Here is a 23,390-nt window from a genome sequence, read left to right as displayed (position 1 = left end):
CTGTTTCTACCACTTGCCTGTCTCCCTCTTTGATTACTGTCTGATTTAAAGTGTCAAAATACAAAAAATGCACACTGCCAATGTTGCCATTTTACTGCATAGTCCAATTTTTTTATATTTTTTTTGTAGAAGGATAACAGTCATCGTCTCAGTATTTTCAATTCCCTTAAATAGACTAATACTTTACTAATATTTCCATCATGATGGATTTTAAATTGCTGTAATTTTTAAATAATAAGACCCTTAGCCATCTACCTTATATTCAAATTGTAGACCTCGTTTTACATAGGCTTATGTTTGTTTGGGTTCAATGCATTCTCACACTTTCAAATCAAACTATTATGAGTAATGTTCCTTATGAATAGGGTAACTAATGAGTTTACAATTGGCAGTTTCTAGAAATACTGAAGATAAAGCGATAGCACCAGTTTGTGTTAGCTAACCTCCTCAGTCTTGTTTTGAAAATAGATTAGACAGGGTGACAGAGGTTAGCATTTAAACCCTCACTCACCCCTTTTAGATACTTACATAAAAAAATGAAGGACTTTAAAAAAATGCAAAAAATGTAAATACAAGCATTTCACTGTGTTGTTAATCAGCGATTACTTCAAGGAAGGCAAGAAAATGAACTGTCATCCAAACAGAGCCTAAGAGGCTTGAATTTGGACTTCCATAGATATATCATCACTGTTCAGAAACACATGGTAACCAACAGTGTTTAATGAAGAGTGAGAGTCTCATGACACGTACTATACAAGTTTATCCTCAACTAGACTTGGGTGCAAATAGATTTCTTTAGGTATGCTTGATTTAGCTTGCTCGGCCTCATTGAACTGAACTGTCCAAAATGTGAAAAACCAACCCCCCCCTGGTGTGCCGGGAAGCACAATCAAGCGCACAAAGTATTTTGAAAGAAAATAAATAAGATTTCAATCATGGTCTGTCATCCACTCCATTAAGTTGACCTCTGCTGCCTCCTGCAGGTAACAAATGGAACTTCAAGAAGATGGTGAGCTACCAGGAGATGCTGGACCGCATTAGACAGCAGTGGCCCAGTTTGGAACAGCTTCCACTCGGAAAGACCGACACAGCCAAGGTTCCTCTCTCCCCCCCCCCCCCCCAGCCCACTCAAATTCCAAAAGATAATCTCAAAATTATTAATCTGCCTCATCTCGCACCTGCGGCTTGGCTAAATTAAATATTCAATGTGCCGGGTCCACCCAGGAACAAATTATGATGACACGTTATCTATTTCTGCTACATCAGAGATGCAGTACTTCCCACAGTGTGTGCTGGTTGCATGAATTAATTGTTTAGTTGACGGTAAGTCACATGGTTGTGCAAGCTAAATCAGATGCTAATGAAAATGTCAAGATACAGTGATGCCTGAAAGCAAAGCTGGTCCCTTTTGTAATTATCTTGGTCCCAGATCTGTTTGTGCACTTCATTGCTCATTGTCAAGCCAAACAGACTGGCACTCAGGCTAATGATCTCAATGACCACATGTACATGCGAACAGTATTCCCAGATAATACACTGCTCAAAAAAATAAAGGGAACACTAAAATAACACATCCTAGATCTGAATGAATTAAATATTCTTATTAAATACTTTTTTCTTTACATAGTTGAATGTGCTGACAACAATCACACAAATTATCAATGGAAATCAAATTTATCAACCCCTGGAGGTCTGGATTTGGAGTCACACTCAAATTTAAAGTGGAAAACCACACTACAGGCTGATCCAACTTTGTAATGTCCTTAAAACAAGTCAAAACGAGGCTCATTAGTGTGTGTGACCTCCACGTGCCTGTATGACCTCCCTACAATGCCTGGGCATGCTCCTGATGAGGTGGCGGATGGTCTCCTGAGGGATCTCCTCCCAGACCTGGACTAAAGCATCCGCCAACTCCTGCACAGTCTGTGGTGCAACGTGGCGTTGGTGGATGGAGCGAGACATGATGTGCTCAATTGGATTCAGGTCTGGGGAACGGGCGGGCCAGTCCATAGCATCAATGCCTTCCTCTTGCAGGAACTGCACACTCCAGCCACATGAGGTCTAGCATTGTCTTGCATTAGGGGGAACCCAGGGCCAACCGCACCAGCATATGGTCTCACAAGGGGTCTGAGGATCTCATCTCGGTACCTAATGGCAGTCAGGCTACCTCTGGTGAGCACATGGAGGGCTGTGTGGCCCCACATAGAAATGCCACCCCACACCATGACCGACCCACCGCCAAACCGGTAATCCTGGAGTCTGTTGCAGGCAGCAGAACGGTCTCCACAGCGTCTCCAGACTCTGTCACGTCTGTCACACGTGCTCAGTGTGAACCTGCTTTCATCTGTGAAGAGCACAGGGCGCCAATGGCGAATTTGCCAATCTTGGTGTTCTCTGGCAAATGCCAAACGTCCTGCACGGTGTTGGGCTGTAAGCACAACCCCCACCTGTGGATGTCGGGCCCTCATACCACCATCATGGAGTCTGTTTCTGACCGTTTGAGCAGACACATGCACATTTGTGGCCTGCTGGAGGTCATTTTGCAAGGCTCTGGCAGTGCTACTCCTGCTCCTCCTTGCACAAAGGCAGAGGTAGCGGTCCTGCTGCTGGGTTGTTGCCCTCCTAAGGCCTCCTCCACGTCTCCTGATGTACTGGCCTGTCTCCTGGTAGCGCTTCCATGCTCTGGACACTACGCTGACAGACACAGCAAACCTTCTTGCCACAGCTCGCATTGATGTGCCACCCTGGATGAGCTGCACTATCTGAGCCACTTGTGTGGGTTGTAGACTCCGTCTCATGCTACCACTAGAGTGAAAGCACCGCCAGCATTCAAAAGTGACCAACACATCAGCCAGGAAGCATAGGAACTGAGAAGTGGTCTGTGGTCACCACCTGCAGAACCACTCCTTTATTGGGGGTGTCTTGCTAATTGCCTATAATTTCCACCTGTTGTCTATTCCATTTGCACAACAGCATGTGAAATGTATTGTCAATCATTGTTGCTTCCTAAGTGGACAGTTTGATTTCACAGAAGTGTGATTGACTTGGAGTTACATTGTGTTGTTTATAAGTGTTCCCTTTATTTTTTTGAGCAGTGTAGTTCATATCCCGGTTAAGCTCTTATTTGGGATGAGCTGTTTACAGGCACCTTTGATATCCCGCTCACGAGTATCCCTCTACTCATGAATAAACAGAATATTCCTAATTTAGGTTATTCTGGGTTAAATGGAATAAAAGCTAAAAATCCAGACACTGACTGATGTAGATTAATAGAATATTAACTTTAATATTAATGAACTAAAATATGAATTTAATAAAAATTGCTGTAAAATTATAATTTTGTCTTGGAAAGATCAGTGGAGAAATCAAATTTCTTTGTCACATACACATGGTTAGCAGATGTTAATGCGAGTGTAGCGAAATGCTTGTGCTTCTAGTTCCAACAATGCATTAATAACCAACGAGTAATCTAACCTAACCATTCCAAAACTACTACCTTACACTTGTGTGTATAAGGGGATAATGAATATGTACATAAAGTTATATGAATGAGCGATGGTACAGAACGGCATAGGCTAGATGGTGTCGAGTACAATATATACATATGAGATGAGTAATGTAGGGTATGTAAACAAAGTGGCATAGTTTAAAGTGGCTAGTGATGCATGTATTACAAAAAAATGCAGTAGATGATAGAGTACAGTACATACCCTACATTACTCATCTCATATGTATATGTATGTAAACATTATATTAAGTGGCTAGTGATATATTTTTACATCAATTCCCATTATTAAAGTGGCTGGAGTTGAGTCAGTGTGTTGGCAGCAGCCACTCAATGTTAATGGTAGCTGTTTAAAACCTCTTGAAGCTAGGGGGCACTATTTTTATGTTTTGAAAAATAACGTTCCCAAAGTAAACAGCCTATTTCTCAGGACCTGATGCTAGAATATGCATATAATTGACAGATTAGGATAGAAAACACTCTAAAGTTTCCAAAACTGTCAAAATATTGTCTATGAGTATAACTGAACTGATATTGCAGGCGAAACCCTGAGAAACATCAAACCAGGAAGTGGCTTCTATTTTGAAAACTCCATGTTCCATAGCCTCCCATTGCTCCATATAAAGGGATATCAACCAGATTACTTTTCCTATCGCATCCTCAAGGTGTCAACAGTATTCAGACATAGTTTCAGGCTTTTATTTTGAAGAATGAGCGTGAACGACCACATGGCGTAAGTGGATAGGTGGGGGCTCTCAGAGTGAATTGTGCGCAAAAGAAAAAGGCGGCCATTGTTACTCCCGGTCCTATTGAAAAGCTAACTGTCCCGGTTGATATATTATCGAATAGATATTTGAAAAACACCCTGAGGATTGATTATAAAAAAACATCTGACATGTTTCTGTGGATATAATTTGGAATTTTTGTCTGCTTTGTCGTGACCGCTCTTTCCGGTGGATTCCTGGGCATAACGCACCAAACTAAGAGGTATTTGGATATAAAAAATATCTTTATGGAACATAAATACCTGATGCTAAGTGTACTTATTGTTTTGTCGAGTGATCGATAAACTTACACAAACGCTTGTATTGCTTTCCTTGGGATCTAAGCTGTTTTTCAGTCTCTCTGTCCTTGCTTTAATGCACCTGTACTGACCTCGCCTGATAGGGGGGTGAACAGGCAGTGGCTTGGGTGGTTGTTGTCCTTGATGATCTTTATGGCCTTCCTGTGACATCGGGTGGTGTAGGTGTCCTGGAGAGCAGGTAGTTTGCCCCCGGTGATGCGTTGTGCAGACCTCACTACCCTCTGGAGAGCCTTACGGTTGTGGGCGAAGCAGTTGCTGTACCAGGCGGTGATACAGCCTGACAGGATGCTCTGGATTGTGCATCTGTAGAAGTTTGTGAGTGCTTTTGGAGACAAGCTGAATTTCTTCAGCCTCCTGAGTTTGAAGAGGAGCTGCTGCCATAAACACAAGATTTCAATCATAAACATATCTATCTAAATTAGGGGTCAAAGGAGGCTAAGCCGATACAGTCCGGTATAGAGTCTCGCCAAAATAAATTATGCAATTATTATGGTGGATTGAATGTGCGCAGACATACTTTTTTAAGTAATTTAACTTCTTAGAATAAAACAATCACACAACACCCATGATACTATGCTAAACTAAGCCTGCGCAGACCGCAAAAAACAACTGTAAAATGGTATCCCGTCTAAGATAAGCATATTGCAGGCATCTTATCTGGGTTTATAACCTGGATAGAAGCTTATTTGGGTTATTGTAAACGGGATATGATGTTTGTCAACTTAAAAACAGAATACTCGAGTGTGCCGAAATAATAACGGGATATTGGTGTGCATGTAAACGTGGTCAGTGTCTGTTCCAAATGACCTTAGTATAACAATAACATATCCTTTCCTGAACAGATATGCTATATAAAAACTAAAAGAACAGAAATTCATAGTCCTTACATATTTTTATTTATTAGCCAAAGGATTGGCGCAGATGCGCAGGGAGACAGAGTGCTTAAAACTACATGGCCCCACACGTACCTCTAGGGGTACCATCCCCCACTGCTCAACTGACACAGTGGCGCACAGAACGCAAAAATATTCTTAGAAATATTTAACCTCCACACATTAAAAAGTCCAATAGCTCAAATGAAAGATAAACACCTTGTTCATCTAGCCACCAAGTCAGATTTCTAAAATGTTTTACGTCGAAAACATAGCACATATTTATGTCAAACCACCACCAAAAGTTAGGCTAATTTACATAGCCATTTTGTAGAACAATAGATGCAATCACAAAAGCAGGATTAAAAGAAAAATAATTCACTAACCTTTTGAAAATCTTCATCAGATGACAGGAATAGGACATGTTATACAGTACATTTATGTTTTTTTCAATAATGCAATTTATATCCATAAATCACGGTTTACATTGAAGGTCATGGTCAAAAAATGCTACAACAATGTCCGGAGAAATTATGATAACTCTGCCAGATAACAGAAATACACATCATAAACGTTGACTAAATATACATGTTCTACATATAGTTAGAAAGATACACTTCTTCTTAATAAAACAGCTGTGTTACATTTATTTTTAACGTTACAGAATTCGTTCACTTGTCAATAATATGAGACGGCGCTCATAGATTAGCAATATAGCTTCGCTATTTCGGAGTCCACAGAAACACATAATAACCACATAAATATTCCCTTACCTTTGCCGTTGTTCGATCAGAAGTTGTGGAAGAAGTCATACTTACCAAAACCAGCGTTTGCCTTTCAAATGTGTGTCTTTGGGTTATCAAACGAGACTAATTTCGGCTGAAAAGCACTCAAAAATCTATGGGTTGCGCATCGAAACTTCAAAATTACATATTATATGTCGACTAAACTGGTCAAACTAAGTTCATATTCGAGCTAAAACATGTTTTAATCATATATCAAAAATATATAAGCTCGAAAGGAGAAGCCTATATCGTTTGGTGGATCTTGGAACAAAGAGAAAAATTGCAGAGGCGCGCACGTATTATTGCATGACCGGAGGGTTTCGTCCCGCCAAAGGGTGAGGGAGCGCGCAATCTTCACAATGACGCGCCCCATTGAAAGAGGACATCGCGCTGAAGAGATAGAAACTGTTTCCAGATCTGTAGCTGGTTGGGAAGGGTGGGGGCGATGACGTCAAAGTTGGGCCAACTTTTCTGATGACAGAAAGAGTTTGGAAGAATGGCTGCCCTGTGAGTTCTGCTTTACATAGAGACATCATTTGAACGGTTTTAGAAGCTTTAGAGTGTTTTCTATTCAATAATATTTATTATATGCATATATTAGCAATTTTCTACAGATTTTTTGTCAGTTTACTATGGGCACGCATTTCTCCAACGGGGGCAGTATTCTGCCATAGCCTTAACAGGTTTTAAGGATCATACGAGGATCGAATGTATGGGGTTACGTAGATGAGGGCGTTACCACACTACCAACTTGCACTGTAAAACCAGACAGTTTGACAGAAAGCAGGCTGGTACTAAGATTACCTTACGATTCTTACGATCTGTTCTCTGCTCTGCTGCTTAGACATTTAAGGTGCCAGGCTTTCAGGGCCAGGTGGGCTTCATCACCTCCATGTCGGATCAATTCTGTGGCTCCTGCAACCGACTACGCATCACGGCAGACGGCAACCTCAAGGTGAACAGCCCTTGTGCGCATGTAGACAGTGTGGGGGTGTGTGGACGTTTGTGTATGTACATAATCGCACACACACGCAGACACAGCACACGCAGACACAGTCGCCCGTGTGTGATTACGTACATCAGGGTTCCCCGAATTTTGCCTGTGGTTTTATGTCACCCCAAGTTTTCTGAGCAAAGTTTTTGTATACACTACCGTTCAAACGTTTGGGTTCACTTAGAAATGTCCTAGTTTTTGAAAGAAAAGCACATTTTATGCCCATTTAAAATAACAGCTAATTGGCCTCCCAGGTGGCGCAGTGGTTAAGGGCGCTGTACTGCTGCGCCAGCTGTGCCATCAGATCAGAGTCCCTGGGTTCGCACCCAGGCTCTGTCGTAACCGGCCGCGACTGGGAGGTCCGTGGGGCGACGCACAATTGGCCTAGCGTCGTCCGGGTTAGGGAGGGATTGGTCGGTAGGGATGTCCTTTTCTCATCGCGCACCAGCGACTCCTGTGGCGGGCCGGGCACAGTGCGCGCTAACCAAGGTTGCCAGGTGCACGGTGTTTCCTCCGACACATTGGTGCGGCTGGCTTCCGGGTTGGATGCGCACTGTGTTAAGAAGCAGTGCGGCTTGGTTGGGTTGTGCATCAGAGGACGCATGACTTTCAATCTTCGTCTCTCCCGAGCCCGTACGGGAGTTGTAGCGATGAGACAAGATAGTAGCTACTACAACAATTGGATACCACGAAATTGGGGAGAAAAAGGGGTAACATTTCAAAAAAATAAAAGAATAACAGCAAATTGATCAGAAATACAATGCAGACATTGTTAATGTTGTAAATGACTATTGTAGCTGGAAACGGCAGATTCTTGATGGAATATCTACATAGGCGTATGTAGATATGTAGAGGCCCATTATCCCTTGAAGTTATGTTGGCACAGCTGAAAATTATTGTTCTGATTAAATAAGCAATAAAACTGGCCTTCTTTAGACTAGTTGAGTATCTGGAGCATCAGCATTTGTGGGTTCGATTACAGACTCAAAGTGGCCAAAGCACTTTCTTCTGAAACATGTCAGTCTATTCTTGTTCTGAGAAATTAAGGCTATTCCATGCGAGAAATTGCCAAGAAACTGAAGATCTCGTACAACGCTGTGTACTTCTCCCTTCACAGAAAATCATAGTGTCCAGTTTGAGAAACAGATGCCTCACAAGTCCTCAACTGGCAGCTTCTAGGCAGAGTTGTAAAGAAAAATCTTAAGATAGGCAAAATAAAAAGAACAGACACTGGACAAAGGAACTCTGCCTAGAAGGCCAGCATCCCGGAGTCGCCTCGTCACTCTTGACTTTGAGACTGGTGTTTTGCGGGTACTATTTTATGAAGCTGCCAGTTGAGGACTTGTGAGGCCTCTGTTTCACAAACTAGTAGTGCACCGGGGTCTCCCACTCTTTCTATTCTGGTTAGAGCCAGTTTGCACTGTTCTGTGACCCCAAGCTTTTGAACGCGTAAATATTTCTACTATTTTGAAGGCTTCTTAGGGTCAATTTGCAGTCTTAAAAATAGATTTTTGTATTATGTTCCAGGCCTCTGACCATCTGCTCAAGAAAAAATTGGCCCGCGGCTGAATCTAGTTGATCCCTGATGTACTTGCATCAGTTGTGTGTGTGTGTTAGTGACTCCACCTCTTTCCCGTCCCTAGGTGTGTCTGTTTGGGAATACGGAGGTGTCCCTGAGAGACGTTCTGCGCTCTGGAGCTTCTGACCAGAAGCTGCTGGATATCATTGGTGCCGCCGTGGGCAGGAAGAAGAAACAACATGCAGGTAGTAAGAGCACTTTACCTTGGGTATATTCATTAGTGCACACCGTAGCAAAACATTTTGCAATGGAATACTTTTTTGTCAACAAAAAGGAGTGTGTGTTTCTTATTGGACAAGTCCCTCCCCATTTCATTCTTAGTGAATATAATAATTAGGTGCTTAAATATGCTTAAATATTTCCTTATATTTATTGTTATATGCATTTGTTTTTTATTTTATATATTTTTAAATGCATATCCCACTCCAACTGAGACACCCTCAGAGAGTGGGGTCACGGCCAGGGTCTGCCAATATCAATGGCTCAATTAAGGTTAAGTGCCTTGCTTAAGGTGCCCGTCAACAGATTTTTCACCTTGTCGGCTCGGGGATTGTAACTAGCGATGTTTCAGTTACTGGCCCACTGCTCTAACCGCTAGACTATCTGCTGCCCCAGGTTTATTACTACTCTGTTTAATTAGAACCTAACCGTGCATTATTAGAGTTAAAACTAACGGACAACTAAGAAAAGCTCAAACCAAGTTTATTCACCCAATGTGTCAAACAGCTGAAAAGACAAAGCACCAGTATTTTTACCCCCTGTTAGTCTCTTCCTTTTCTCTAAACACTACATCTTTGTTGCTTGTCAAGAAGTTAGGTGATGTGTCGAATGAACTGTTCCTTCTCCCTTCATGTTACCTGATCTGACCTCGGCCCCCATTCCTCACTTATCCACCCTCATCAGTGACCGCAACCATGTGATTGCCTTTTCCCTTACTTATTAACATTCCCCTGGCTCTTGTCCAACCTCACCATATACATTCCTCGTACATATAACCATTAACTTCTGGTGTAGCACGTATTTAAAATTACAACCCAACAGTCCCTCCTATTTGAATAGTAATTCCCATACTGTTCAACATCATAAACTTTGAAATTATTTGTAAATAAACAAAAAGATGAACAAAAAAATGAAACATGATAAACATTCAGTTAATATATTTACACCACAGACTTATGGCCTCTGATCTATGTTTACACTATGTACACTCTTATTTCCCCTTTTCTTCGGACAACATATAATGACATTTCATCTGAAGTTTGAACTTTCCTCCTGGTTCCTAAGAGAGTGATGGCACAAGACTTTAAAAGCAAAAAGAAACATACAACATAACAAGTATTAATAATGTGCTAAGATATGCATAATTATATATGCAAAGACAAACAAGTTTGATTCCCATTTATCTCTTCGCCTGACTCTGGCTTTGGAATAATTTTCTGCTGGGTTCCAGAAAAATGAATGCCCTAAAAGATCACTTTCACCCAGTCTTTGCCCTGTCCGGCAACAGGTTCCAATGCCATGTCATTTTCACTTCGCTCCCAAACTCCTTCGTCCATGGCCACCCAATTTACATGTGTGGTGGCCAGTACCAGTCAAAAGTTTGGACACACCTACTCATTCAAGGGTTTTTCTTTCATTTTTTACAATTTTATACATTGTAGAATAATAGTGAATACTTCAAAACTATGAAATAACACGCATGGAATCATGTAGGAACCAAAAAAGTGTTATACAAATAAATGTTTGATTCTTCAAAGTAGCCACCCTTTACCTTGATGACAGCTTTGCACACGCTTGGCATTCTCTCAACCAGCTTCACCTGGAATGCTTTTACAGCAGTCTTGAAGAAGTTCCCACATATGCTGAGCACATGTTGGCTGTTTTTCGTTCCTTCTGCGGTCCAACTCATCTCAATTGGGTTGAGGTCGGGTGATCTGATGCAGCACTATCTCCCTCCTTGGTCAAATAGCCCTTACACAGCCTGGAGGTGTGTTGGGTCATTGTCCTGTTGAAAAACAAGTTATAATCCCACTAAGCGAAAACCAAATGGGATGGCGTATTGCTGCAGAATGCTATGCTATGCTAGCCATGCTATGGTAGCCTCTTCGATATAGGGGACGCTATTTAAATTTTTGGATGAAAAACGTTCCCGTTTTAAACAAGATATTTTGTCACGAAAAGATGCTCGACTATGCATATAATTGACAGCTTTGGAAAGAAAACACACTGACGTTTCCAAAACTACAAAGATATTGTCTGTGAGTGCCACAGAACTGATGTTACAGGCGAAACCCAGATAAAAATCCAATCAGGAAGTGCCGCATTTTTTGAAACCGCCTCATGCCAATGACTCCTTATATTGCTGTGAATGAGCTTACGTTTTCCACGCATTCCTCAAGGTGTCTACAGCATTGTGATGTCTTTTTAGGCATTTCCATTGGAGAATGGCTGTAAGGGACCATATATAGCCAGTGGTCACATGGTGTCTCCCGGAGAAAATCTTGCGTAAAATACTGAGGTAGCCATTTTTCAAATCGTTTCTTATGAGAAACCAACTGCCTCGACGGATATGTTATCGAATACATATGTTAAAAACACCTTGAGGATGGATCCTAAACAACGTTTGCCGTGTTTCTGTCTATTATGGAGCAAATTTTGAAAAAAGTTTGGCGTTATAGTTGAAGTATCTTTTTGGGTCGATTTCTCAGCCAAGCAGGATGAACAAACGGGAGCTTTTTGGAAAAAAGGAACATTTGCTATCTAACTGGGAGTCTCCTAAGTGAAAGCCTCTGAAGTTCTTCAAAGGTAAATTATTTAATTTTGTTGCTTTTCTTTATTTTCGTGAAAATGTTGCCTGCTGCCAATAAAGCCTATCATAGCATTATGCCATGATAAACTTACACAAATGCTTGTCGTTGGCTGTAACGCATATTTTGAAAATCTGAGATGACAGTGTTGTTAACAAAAGGCTAAGCTTGTGTTTGAATATATTTCATTTCATTTGAGATTTTCATGAATAGGAAAAGTTGCGTTATGGTAATGCACTTGAGGCTATGATTACGCTCCCGGATACGGGATTGCTAGTCGCAAGAAGTTAAGTGTGCCTTGAATTCTAAATAAATCAGTAACAGTGTCACCAGCAAAGCACCATCACACCACCTCCTCCATGCTTCAAGGTGGGAACCACATGTGAAGATCATCCTTTCACCACTCTGCATCTCAGACACGGCGGTTGGAAGCACAAATCTAAAATGTTGACTCATCAGACCAAAGGACAGATTTCCACCGGTCTAATGTCCCTTGTCCGTGTGTCTTGGCCCAAGCAAGTCTCATCTTATTGGTGTCCTTTTGTAGTGTTTTTTTGTGGTTGCAGAAATTCGACCCTGAAGGCCTGATTCAGGCCTGATTCACAGTCTCCTAACAGTGGATGTATCTTACTTGATCTCTGAAGCATTTATTTTGGCTGCAATTTCTGAGGCTGGTAACTAATGAATACAGTGCCTTGCGAAAGTATTCGGCCCCCTTGAACTTTTCGACCTTTTGCCACATTTCAGGCTTCAAACATAAAGATATAAAACTATTTTTTTGTGAAGAATCAACAAGTGGGACACAATCATGAAGTGGAACGACATTTATTGGATATTTCAAACTTTTTTAACAAATCAAAAACTGAAAAATTGGGCGTGCAAAATTATTCAGCCCCTTTACTTTAAGTGCAGCAAACTCTCTCCAGAAGTTCAGTGAAGATCTCTGAATGATCCAATGTTGACCTAAATGACTAATGATGATAAATACAATCCACCTGTGTGTAATCAAGTCTCCGTATAAATGCTCCTGCACTGTGATAGTCTCAGAGGTCCGTTAAAAGCGCAGAGAGCATCATGAAGAACAAGGAACACACTGCAGCCAAGAGGCCCATGATCACTCTGGATGAACTGCAGAGATCTACAGCTGAGGTGGGAGACTCTGTCCATAGGACAACAATCAGTCGTATATTGCACAAATCTGGCCTTTATGGAAGAGTGGAAAGAAGAAAACATTTCTTAAAGATATCCATAAAAAGTGTCGTTTTTAAAGTTTGCCACAAGCCACCTGGGAGACACACCAAACATGTGGAAGAAGGTGCTCTGGTCAGATGAAACCAAAATTGAACTTTTTGGCAACAATGCAAAACGTTATGTTTGGCGTAAAGCAACACAGCACATCACCCTGAACACACCATCCCCACTGTCAAACATGGTGGTGGCAGCATCATGGTTCGGGCCTGCTTTTCTTCAGCAGGGACAGGGAAGATGGTTCAAATTGATGGGAAGATGGATGGAGCCAAATTACAGGACCATTCTGGAAGAAAACCTGATGGAGTCTGCAAAAGACCTGAGACTGGGACGGAGATTTGTCTTCCAACAAGACAATGATCCAAAACAGAAAGCAAAATCTACAATGGAATGGTTCAAAAATAAACATATCCAGGTGTTAGAATGGCCAAGTCAAAGTCCAGACCTGAATCCAATCGAGAATCTGTGGAAAGAACTGAAAACTGCTGTTCACAAATGCTTTCCATCCAACCTCACTGAGCTCGAGCTGTTTTGCAAGGAGGAATGGGAAAAAATGTCAGTCTCTCGATGTGCAAAACTGATAGAGACATACCCCAAGCGACTTACAGCTGTAATCGCAGCAAAAGGTGGCGCTACAAAGTATTAACTTAAGGGGGCTGAATAATTTTGCACGCCCAATTTGTCAGTTTTTGATTTGTTAAAAAAGTTTGAAATATCCAATAAATGTCGTTCCACTTCATGATTGTGTCCCACTTGTTGTTGATTCTTCACAAAAAAATGCAGTTTTATATCTTTATGTTTGAAGCCTGAAATGTGGGGGCCGAATACTTTCGCAAGGCACTGTATATTCTCTGCAGCAGAGGTAACTCTGTGTCTTCCTTTCCTGTGGAGGTCCTTATGACAGCCAGTTTCATCATAGCGCTTGATGGTTTTTGCTACTGCACTTGAAGGATCTTTGTTTTTGACATTTTTTCTGGGTTGACTGACCTTCATGTCTTAGTAATGATAAACTGTCGTTTCTCTTTGCTGATATGATCTGTTCTTGCCATAATATGGACTTGGTCTTTTACCAAATAGGGCCATTTTCTGTATACCACCCCTACCTTGTCAACTGATTGGCTCAAACACATTAAGAAAGAAAGAAATTCCACAAATGAACTTTTAACAAGGCAACTGTTAATTGAAATGTATTCCAGATGACTACCTCATGAAGCTAGTTGCGAGAATGCCATCAAGGCAAAGGGTGGCTACTTTGAAGAATCTCAAATATAACATTTATTTTGTTGGTTGCTACATTAATCCATATTTCATTTCATAGTTTTGATGTCTTCACTAATATTCTACGATGTAGAAAATAGACAAAATAATGAGGTAGGTGTGTCCAAACTTTTGACTGGTATTATACGTTTCAACATCAATGCCCTCAGAAGATGATATCCCAACAATGCTACCAAGGGTAACCCCTGCTGCTACTAACACTGCGTACTTCAAAATACTCCTAATTTGCGCCATAGTCCAGTTCCACGCTGTTACTATAGCATCTTTCAGCACTACTACCGCTCCTTCAGTCACTGTCCCTACAGCGACTGCTGTGAGAATATCTATTGCATTGAATCTGTCTCCTGCTCTTCTATTGCCTTTGTGGTAAACTGATAGATCTAGGACTGAATCTTTCAGGTTCTCCCTACCTCAAACTTTTACAGATGCACAATTGAGAGCATCCTGATGGGCTGTATCACCGCCTAGTACGGCAACTGCACCACCCTCAACCACTGGTTTCTCCAGAGGTTGGTGCGGTCTGGCCAGCGCATCACCGGGGGCAAACTGCGTGACCTCCAGGACACCTACAGCATCCTATGTCACAGGAAGGCCATCAAGGACATCAACTACCCAAGCCACGTACTGTTCACCCCAACCCTTTGAACACCCTCATTACAGTGTAACCTTCGGGTCCCAACGGTTGATAAGCAGCCACCTTCTGACACTTTCCGTTTACCGTCACTCAGTCCCAATCTTCTGGGAGATATGTCAAGTGTTAGCTGGCTGTTATGAATGGGGGAGATACTAGTAGCGTTGGAAGACTGTCCAACCTTACAAAACTCTGAGTCACATGTTTCTTAATCGCACTCTGCAAGTAATGTGATGCTATTATTACAGCAAACTTCCCCTTCGGTGACGTGGCCTCCCGTATACAGGGATCTGTGGCTATTCTTTTAAGCTTTGTACCTTCTTTGAAGAACCCCTCATTGAAAGTTGACAATAGTGTCTGAAATAACAACACTATCTCTGCTACTCACCATGATCTGGGTATGTGTGACATTCAGTTTGACTTCATAGTAGTCTCTAAATTGTGCACAGTTAGCTGTCCTTCCTCTGCTATGAGCTATCCCCTGTAACAATATACATAGAGAAGTGGTATCGTTCCCCAGAGACTCTTACCCACTTCCTTAATATATTAGCCACACAAATATCCGTCCGTCATATGAAATTCTGCTTTCCCAATTCCCTGTAAGGTTAACGCCTTGGTTTTTGGGACTCCACAGAATACACTGATGTCCGTCCTGCCAGACTCTGCAGCTTACACCCTTATGCAAACATTCTGTCTCAAACACATGCCCTTGCTTCTGGCTACAAAATCATTTGCACTTGAATCATTAATCATTCCCATTAATCATTCCATCTAACCCATAACACGTTAGTTACTACTGCTTCTCCACTTTTATATAATTATAAACATACTAAAACATTCAAGTCAATTTCCAACAGTCCCTCTGGATCAATGATCATTCTGATGTTCCCATGACACTTAGAAAACATATTGACTTGAACAGGGAAGAGTAATTTCACACCACCCTTAATGCCAATGAGACTGGGGAAAGAACCTTCCATCCGTTCTGTTTTATGCCAATGGGATGCTAGTTTCCTTCATTCTCGGGTGACAGACTATGAGCCTTGCACGTAATTAATTGTACTGTGTCGCCATATGTATTGATGCACTTTAGGGTTGTGATAACATGGTAAAACTAAACCCCTACTATCAAGTATATCATGGATAGCTCAAGCTATCTAGTGGGTTCTCTAACCTCCCTCTCGGAGGTCACTAAAAGATGAGGTTTGAAGGAAGGAAAACACTCCCTAGACTCAATAAATTTGAGCAGTGCACCGTGCTCTCCTCCTTTTTGCTCCTTTCCAAACCATAATTTAAACATTTGATAAATTATCCAAACCAAATTTAGAAAGACTCAACATGAAGCACTAAGGACTGTCAATCACTCAAATTCAAGACCTCCAACTTCACACACACCGACACTGTCGGAATTTACATTTACAAACAGGGAACACATACAGTGGGGCAAAAAAGTATTTAGTCAGCCACCAATTGTGCAAGTTATCCCACTTAAAAAGGGGAGAGGCCTGTAATTTTCATCATAGGTACACTTCAATTTATTTGCAGATGATGGTGGATAATATGTATTTGGTCACCTACAAACAAGCAAGATTTCTGGCTCTCACAGACCTGTAACTTATTCTTTAAGAGGCTCCTCTGTCCCCCCACTCGTTACCTGTATTAATGGCACCTGTTTGAACATGTTATCAGTATAAAAGACACCTGTCCACAACCTCAAACAGTCACACTCCAAACTTCACTATGGCCAAGACCAAAGAGCTGTCAAAGGACACCAGAAACAAAATTGTAGACCTGCACCAGGCTGGGAAGACTGAATCTGCAATAGGTAAACAGCTTCATTTGAAGAAATCAACTGTGGGAGCAATTATTAGGAAATGGAAGACATACAAGACCACTGATAATCTCCCTTGATCTGGGGCTCCACGCAAGATCTCACCCCGTGGGGTCAAAATGATCACAAGAACTGTGAGCAAAAATCCCAGAACCACACGGGTTCACCTAGTGGATGACCTGCAGAGAGCTGGGACCAAAGTAACAAAGCCTACCATCAGTAACACACTACGCCGCCAGGGACTCAAATCCTGCAGTGCCAGACGTGTCCCCCTGCTTAAGCCAGTACATGTCCAGGCCCGTCTGAAGTTTGCTAGAGAGCATTTGGATGATCCAGAAGAAGATTGGGAGAATGTCATATGGTCAGATGAAACCAAAATAGAACTTAACTCGTCGTGTTTGGAGGACAAAGAATGCTGTTTCATCCAAAGAACACCATACCTACTGTGAAGCATGGGGGTGGAAACATCATGCTTTGGGGCTGTTTTTCTGCAAAGGGACCAGGACGACTGATCCGTGTAAAGGAAAGAATGAATGGGGCCATGTATCGTGAGATTTTGAGTGAAATCCTCCTCCCATCAGCAAGGGCATTGAAGATGAGACGTGGCTGGGTCTTTCAGCATGACAATGATCCCAAACACACCGCCCGGGCAACGAAGGAGTGGCTTCGTAAGAAGCATTTCAAGGTCCTGGAGTGGCGTAGCCAGTCTCCAGATCTCAACCCCATAGAAAATCTTTGGAGGGAGTTGAAAGTCTGTGTTGCCCAGCAACAGCCCCAAAACATCACTGCTCTAGAGGAGATCTGTATGGAGGAATGGGCCAAAATACCAGCAACAGTGTGAAAACCTTGTGAAGACATACAGAAAACGTTTGAAGTATTGAGAAACTTTTGTTATTGACCAAATACTTACTTTCCACCATAATTTGCAAATAAATTCATAAAGAATCCTACAATGTGATTTTCTGGATTTTTTTTTCTCATTTTGTCTGTCATAGTTGAAGTGTACCTATGATGAAAATTACAGGCCTCATCTTTTTAAGTGGGAGAACTTGCACAATTGGTGGCTGACTAAATACTTTTTTGCCCCTCTCTAAGACACTTGCATTTTCAAGAATGTTTAATATTACGACGTTGTATTTTTAGTTGTCACGCTGAAATTTCCCCTGCACAATTGGTGGCTGACTAAATACTTTTTTGCCCCACTGTACAGGCATGTTAACAACAGATCGGTATCTCAATGCACCTGAATTTCCCAATGTGTAGACCTCCCAAATCAACCTTATAGCCCAAATAAACAGTTTAGAGCAGTGGTAACCAACCTTTGAGATCACTTTCACAGTCAAAAAGCAAGCTGAGATTACTGCTCAGATGTTTTTGTTTACTTTAACCTCACACAAACAGTTTTGTAAGAATGAGGTTTGGGCAGTAGGCCTAGTACATTATCACCGCATATTGGATATATGACTGGCCTGTAAATATTGCTAATCAGACCATATAATATTTCAAAACTCGTGCTTTGATAACAAAATAGATCAGTTGGTTTAGCACTTGAGGCACTGTGGAGCATGAATTCAAATAATTAGCTTTTTTATTTAACTGGACTGATGGTACCTGCATCTGATGGTCAACGAGATCAAATCACGACGTCAGTGATCTTCAGGTCAAAAAGTCGGAGCTCTGGAAAGATGCGAGAGTTTCCAACTTGGAATTCTGAGTTCAAAGCCCTTTAAAAAAAAATTTTTTTTAAACCTCTCTCGGTCCCTTCTCTCTCCTTCCTTTCCTCCAGTGAGACTGACCAGAGAGAGGGGACACAGTCTTTCACCTAATGGCAAAACTCAAGTCGCACCACATCTGCCTCATGCACAAATTCATGTTCCAATGACCGGAGAAAGTTCAACATTCCTGAATATTAAAATCGACACGATGAGCTGTTAATAATAATAAAATGCATGGCCATCGATACTTGGCTACTCATTCATTGCAGCTGCAACCCGAGTGGAACTATGGAGAAGCGCGTTTTGTAATCGTGTTCAATAAAAATAGTGATAGTGCTGAATATAAACTTAAACATGAACTCGCTCATAAAAACAGCAGCTCTTTGCTGTATTCGTTGAGTCTCTGTGGTCATGCTTTTAAAAGTAATTAAATCTTACATAGGCTAGTAGCCTATTAAACTTGGCTGTGGCCAGGGTCATGGAAATTCTGTAGCCACGTCACCGTGGAGCTATCCGATTGTGCAGCGCATTAAGTGCACTCGATTTAGTCACAGATTTGCAGGTCCGCCGGGAAGGCGGAGTTTGTCTCATGGGAACACTTTGCTACCCGGTTTGCAAGATCGGCAACAGCTCAACGATTTAAAAAAATGGAGCGCAAGCCTTTATCGTTTGTTGGCTTTGCTACATAAATATTTGGTGATCGACTAGGAGTGCCTTGATCGACCGGTTGGCGGCCACTGGTTTAGAGCAACCCTAAATCAATTTCCGGGCACAGGTGACCACCCCCTTTCATTCCCGGCACACTTCTTCTGGCGTATCTTCATTTTCTTCTTCAGATAGCATTACAGTACGTATTCCCAACGGCACATACGTTTCATGCGTATCACAGTTGATGGCCATTGATAATGTCCTGATTTCAATATCTGGGGAATAATCAGATTTTCCCAAGCCATTGAATCTTTCACCTGAGCAGTACCACCATTCTGTACAGTCCATCCTGTCTGGTCCTTTTTCCCACCAGTACACCAGCAGCATGAGAAGTTTGGATGTGATCTCTCTCCATGCTCACTCCACATACTCGGTCTCAGGACTCATGCTGCACTTCTGCCGCTCGTACACAGGTTGCTGGCTCGGACTCAGGTCTCAGTGGTAGTGGTGCAGAACACCATTTCTATTGTTCCTTCCATGCATATAGACCATCAGTAGTCAGTATCGCCATAACTTCGAGGGAGATCAGACCAAAACAACAGCTTTTCTGATTCAGAAAATCCAAAACTATATACCATGTGACAAATTATTACCAAATACAACATTCCTAAGACTAATGTCAAAGAGCATACCGACACACTGTTGAAACCATTTTCCAAATTGGCTTATTCTCCCTAATCATACTGGCGACCTCACAACAGAGTTACCGGGTCAGGGAGTTAGAGAGCTAACACTTAGGGTGAAATCCTGACCATACAGCAGACCCAATCTAGTGAGATTTGTATCACGACAAAAACAAGATCCCAAAAAATAACAGCTACACACTTCATAATATACTTAAATCTCATCCAATGTGTCTCCTTTCTAGTGAGGTTGATCAGGCCCCACCAGAAAGTCAGGACAAAGGTTGTTCAACCCCATTTTAAGTATTTTCTTTCCCTGTACTCAGAAACCATTTAAAAACATTTCCATCATTCTGCATACCCAATATACAATTCAGAAGACTGTTTTCTTCTTAAGAGGTAAAACAAATGGAAGCATCATTACAAATGTTTGAGAGTTGTTGTTCAACAGTCTAATGTTCTAAAGTTGTTCAGGGGATGAAACACATACGAAAGCCCAGGCCCAGACAAAGTAAGTGAACATGTGTTAAAGCACTGTGCTGAACAACTGGCTGGTGTTTTTACAGATATTTTCCAATCCTCACTTGACCAGCAACACGTACCAGTAATGTGGAAAACCTCAATTATACCAATTCCTAAAGTATCTAATCCCACTGTGCTGAATGACTACCGCCCTGTCGCCTTGACATCATTAGTAATGAAATGCCTTGAGAAAATTGTGAAAAGTCATATTCCCAGAAGCTCCTCGACCCATTTCAGTTTGCCTAGCAGAGGAGTTGATGATGCCATTCTTACCCTCCTTAACATGGTCTATAGACATCTAGAAGGTGCCAAATCCCATGTCAGGGTTATGTTTGTTTACTTTTCTTCTGCCTTCAACACAATCCATTCTTACATTCTGGAACAGAGACTCATTCAGGACTTCTCCTTAGAGGGGGGGCTGGTTTTGTGGCTGTTGGACTTCCTGAGCCAATGCTCACAGCGAGTCAAAATAGGTCGCCATGTGTCGGATATACGCAATACCAACACAGGCTCTCCTCAGGGATGTGTTTTGTCCCCAATTCTGTACATCTTGTACACTAATAGTTGTACTAGTTCCTATAATGACAAACACCTTGTTAAGTTCGCTGATGACACTGCCTTGATCAGCCTGTTGCATGATGATGGGGAACATCATGGCCCGGTCCTAGATGACTTTGTAGAGTGGTGTGAGGAATCACACTTGGTCCTCAATACCAACAAGACCAAAGAGATGTGCATAGACTTCAGGAAGCGTACAACACCTACCTCTGCAACATCTATCAGAGGTCAGAATATAGAGATTGTAGAGGAATATAAATATCTGGGTGTTTTTTTGGACAATAAGCTTCAGTGGAGTAAATGTACAGTCCTGATATACAAAAAGAGCCAATATAGACTGTACTATACTGACTCTGTTTTACAAATCCTTTATTGAGAGTATTTTAACTTTTTGTATTGTTTGTTGGTTTGGCAAAGCTACTGTCAGCCAGAGAAACATGCTGAGAAGAATTATTACCAAAGCAAGTAAGGTACTTGGAGTCAAACAGACAGACCTGGATGAGATCTTTAAGGTCAGGGCCCTCCGTAAGGCTCACAAAATCATTTCAGACCCAAGTCACCCCCTGTACCTGGACTTTGAATTACTCCCCTCTGGGCGCAGGTATAGGGCACTCCTCAGCAGGAAAAATAGAACGAGACAATAATTTGTGCCAGGTGTGATATCACTCCTAAATAACTCGGGCGAATGTTCCCATTGACTCCGTAAGGCCAGCTGGCTAGTTTTATTTCTTATTATTTTTATTGGTGTGTAACTGTTATGAAAGTTGTATTGTCAATTTTGTTTTATATTTCAATGCCACTTTAGATGTGTACATGACACTGCAACAACATTTCCCCATGGGGACAATAAAGTCAGTAAGACCCCACACAGTAAATCAGACACTGTATTAACACCGCTAACAAATATTCATCACCGGTGAGATGAGTGTGTGTGGTAAAATGTAGGGCAAAAACAAAGAAACCAATAGCCAGGCCTTAATTATTTGGGAGCCCCCTTTACTGCTAAATCGGGATGCCTTTATACAATGGCATAATTTCACTTCTAAGAGAGCGAGATAATGATACCCCATACTCTCCTGGAAGAGAAAGTGTACATTTCGTTAGCATTCACTATGCTAATCTTAATCAGCAACCCAAAAGTTTTAATTACAAACAAACATGATAATGATAAGTCCACTGTCCTCCCTCCAATCATTGAATTGTTTGTTTTAATCCAAACCAACGTTTACGTGCCTTTTTATTTAGCATGTACTACGCTTGGACACACTTATCTCGCCACCAATTTTAAACGATTTACTCCCGTATAGGACTGGTTTCTCTTTTTCCCCATGACTGGTCTCTCCAAGGTTTTCTTCATTTGCAATGAGTTTTTGGCCCTGTCATTTTAAATTAGTTAACTTTTTCAATCCATTCCCTTGGCATTTCGCATTGATTCTTCCAACCCCAAAATTGGTTCCACACACGTCGCCATCTCACATTATCCAGGTATTGTTACTGGTCGGCTGGTCAGAGACATGGGTAGTAGCTGTATCGCTTTCGATTCTGCCTGTTACCTTGCTGAATGTAACACCCTGATGTACATTTTGGTAATTTCTTATCGTAAGGAATTAGTGATTACTGTTTCATCCCAGTGAGAATGTTGGTCCACTGCTCCTGCAATAGCCATTTTGATAACATGTTTCAAATCAAATGTTATGTCACATGCTCCAAATACAACAGTATATTGGAATGCATTATTTGTCTCCAGTACTTGAAAACATGAATAACTGTACATACATAGATACATTGCCTTGCAAAAGTATTAATTCCCCTTGGTGTTTTTCCTATTTTGTTGCATTACAACCTGTATTTTAAATTGATTTTTATTTGGATTTCATGTAATCGACATACACAAAATTGGTGAAGTGAAACCAGGGAAAAAATTGAAAAGTAGTATATATAAACATGTATAAACTCTGGTTGGCTAGGGTGACAGCATCCTCATGGGGGGCCTCTCCATGGCCTCGATCTTTTGGACTAGCATTGTGATATGATATGTTTATGACATAAATAGCAGCAAATGGATACAAGCAATAGCAGAAAATGGCACATGCGCTATACTGTACACTGGCAGCTAATAGTGGTAGGCGACCTCAACATACATACAATAGCTGAGGAACAGCTAGGCCCTAAATATTATCAAAGATTCCAGCCACCCTAGTCATAGACTGTTCTTTCGGCTACCGCACGGCAAGCGGTACCGGAGTGTTAAGTCTAGGTCCAAGTCATAAAACTCCTGAACATCTAATCAAATAGCTACCCAGACTATTTGCATTGCCCCCCCCCCCCCCCTTTACACCACTGCTACTCTCTTATCTACGCATAGTAATTTTAATAACTCTACCTACATGTACATAGTCCTCAATTATCTCGACTAACCAATGCCCCAGCACATTGACTCTGTACCGGTACCCCACTGTATATAGTCTTGCTATTTCACTGCTGCTCTTTAATTACTTGTTACTTTTTATTTCTTATTCGTATGATTTTTTTTTTTTGCATTGTTGGTTAGGGGCTCGTAAGTAAGCGTTTCGCTGTAAGGTCTACACCTGCTGTATTTGGCGCATGTGACTAATAACATTTGACTTGGTTGTTGCTTGGAGGAAAGCAG

The 23,390-nt window shown here is 41.6% G+C and overlaps 1 protein-coding gene across 2 annotated transcripts in view; it reads left to right on the top strand.

Moving 5' to 3' along the window:
- Nucleotides 1-23,390, top strand: part of LOC109895577 (molybdenum cofactor biosynthesis protein 1) — a 68,648-nt gene that overhangs the window by 30,964 nt on the left and 14,294 nt on the right. For both annotated transcript variants that reach the window (XM_031830540.1, XM_020489367.1), the window contains exons 7-9: nucleotides 984-1,096; nucleotides 7,091-7,201; nucleotides 8,884-9,004. In XM_031830540.1, the coding sequence (XP_031686400.1) occupies nucleotides 984-1,096; nucleotides 7,091-7,201; nucleotides 8,884-9,004 (345 nt within the window). The remainder of the gene's footprint in view (nucleotides 1-983; nucleotides 1,097-7,090; nucleotides 7,202-8,883; nucleotides 9,005-23,390) is intronic.

This window comes from Oncorhynchus kisutch, linkage group LG8 (assembly GCF_002021735.2).
Source record: "Oncorhynchus kisutch isolate 150728-3 linkage group LG8, Okis_V2, whole genome shotgun sequence".
Classification (NCBI taxonomy): Eukaryota; Metazoa; Chordata; class Actinopteri; order Salmoniformes; family Salmonidae; genus Oncorhynchus; species Oncorhynchus kisutch.
Note: the sequence above shows the minus strand (reverse complement) of the source record. Positions and strands in the feature narration are given on the sequence as shown.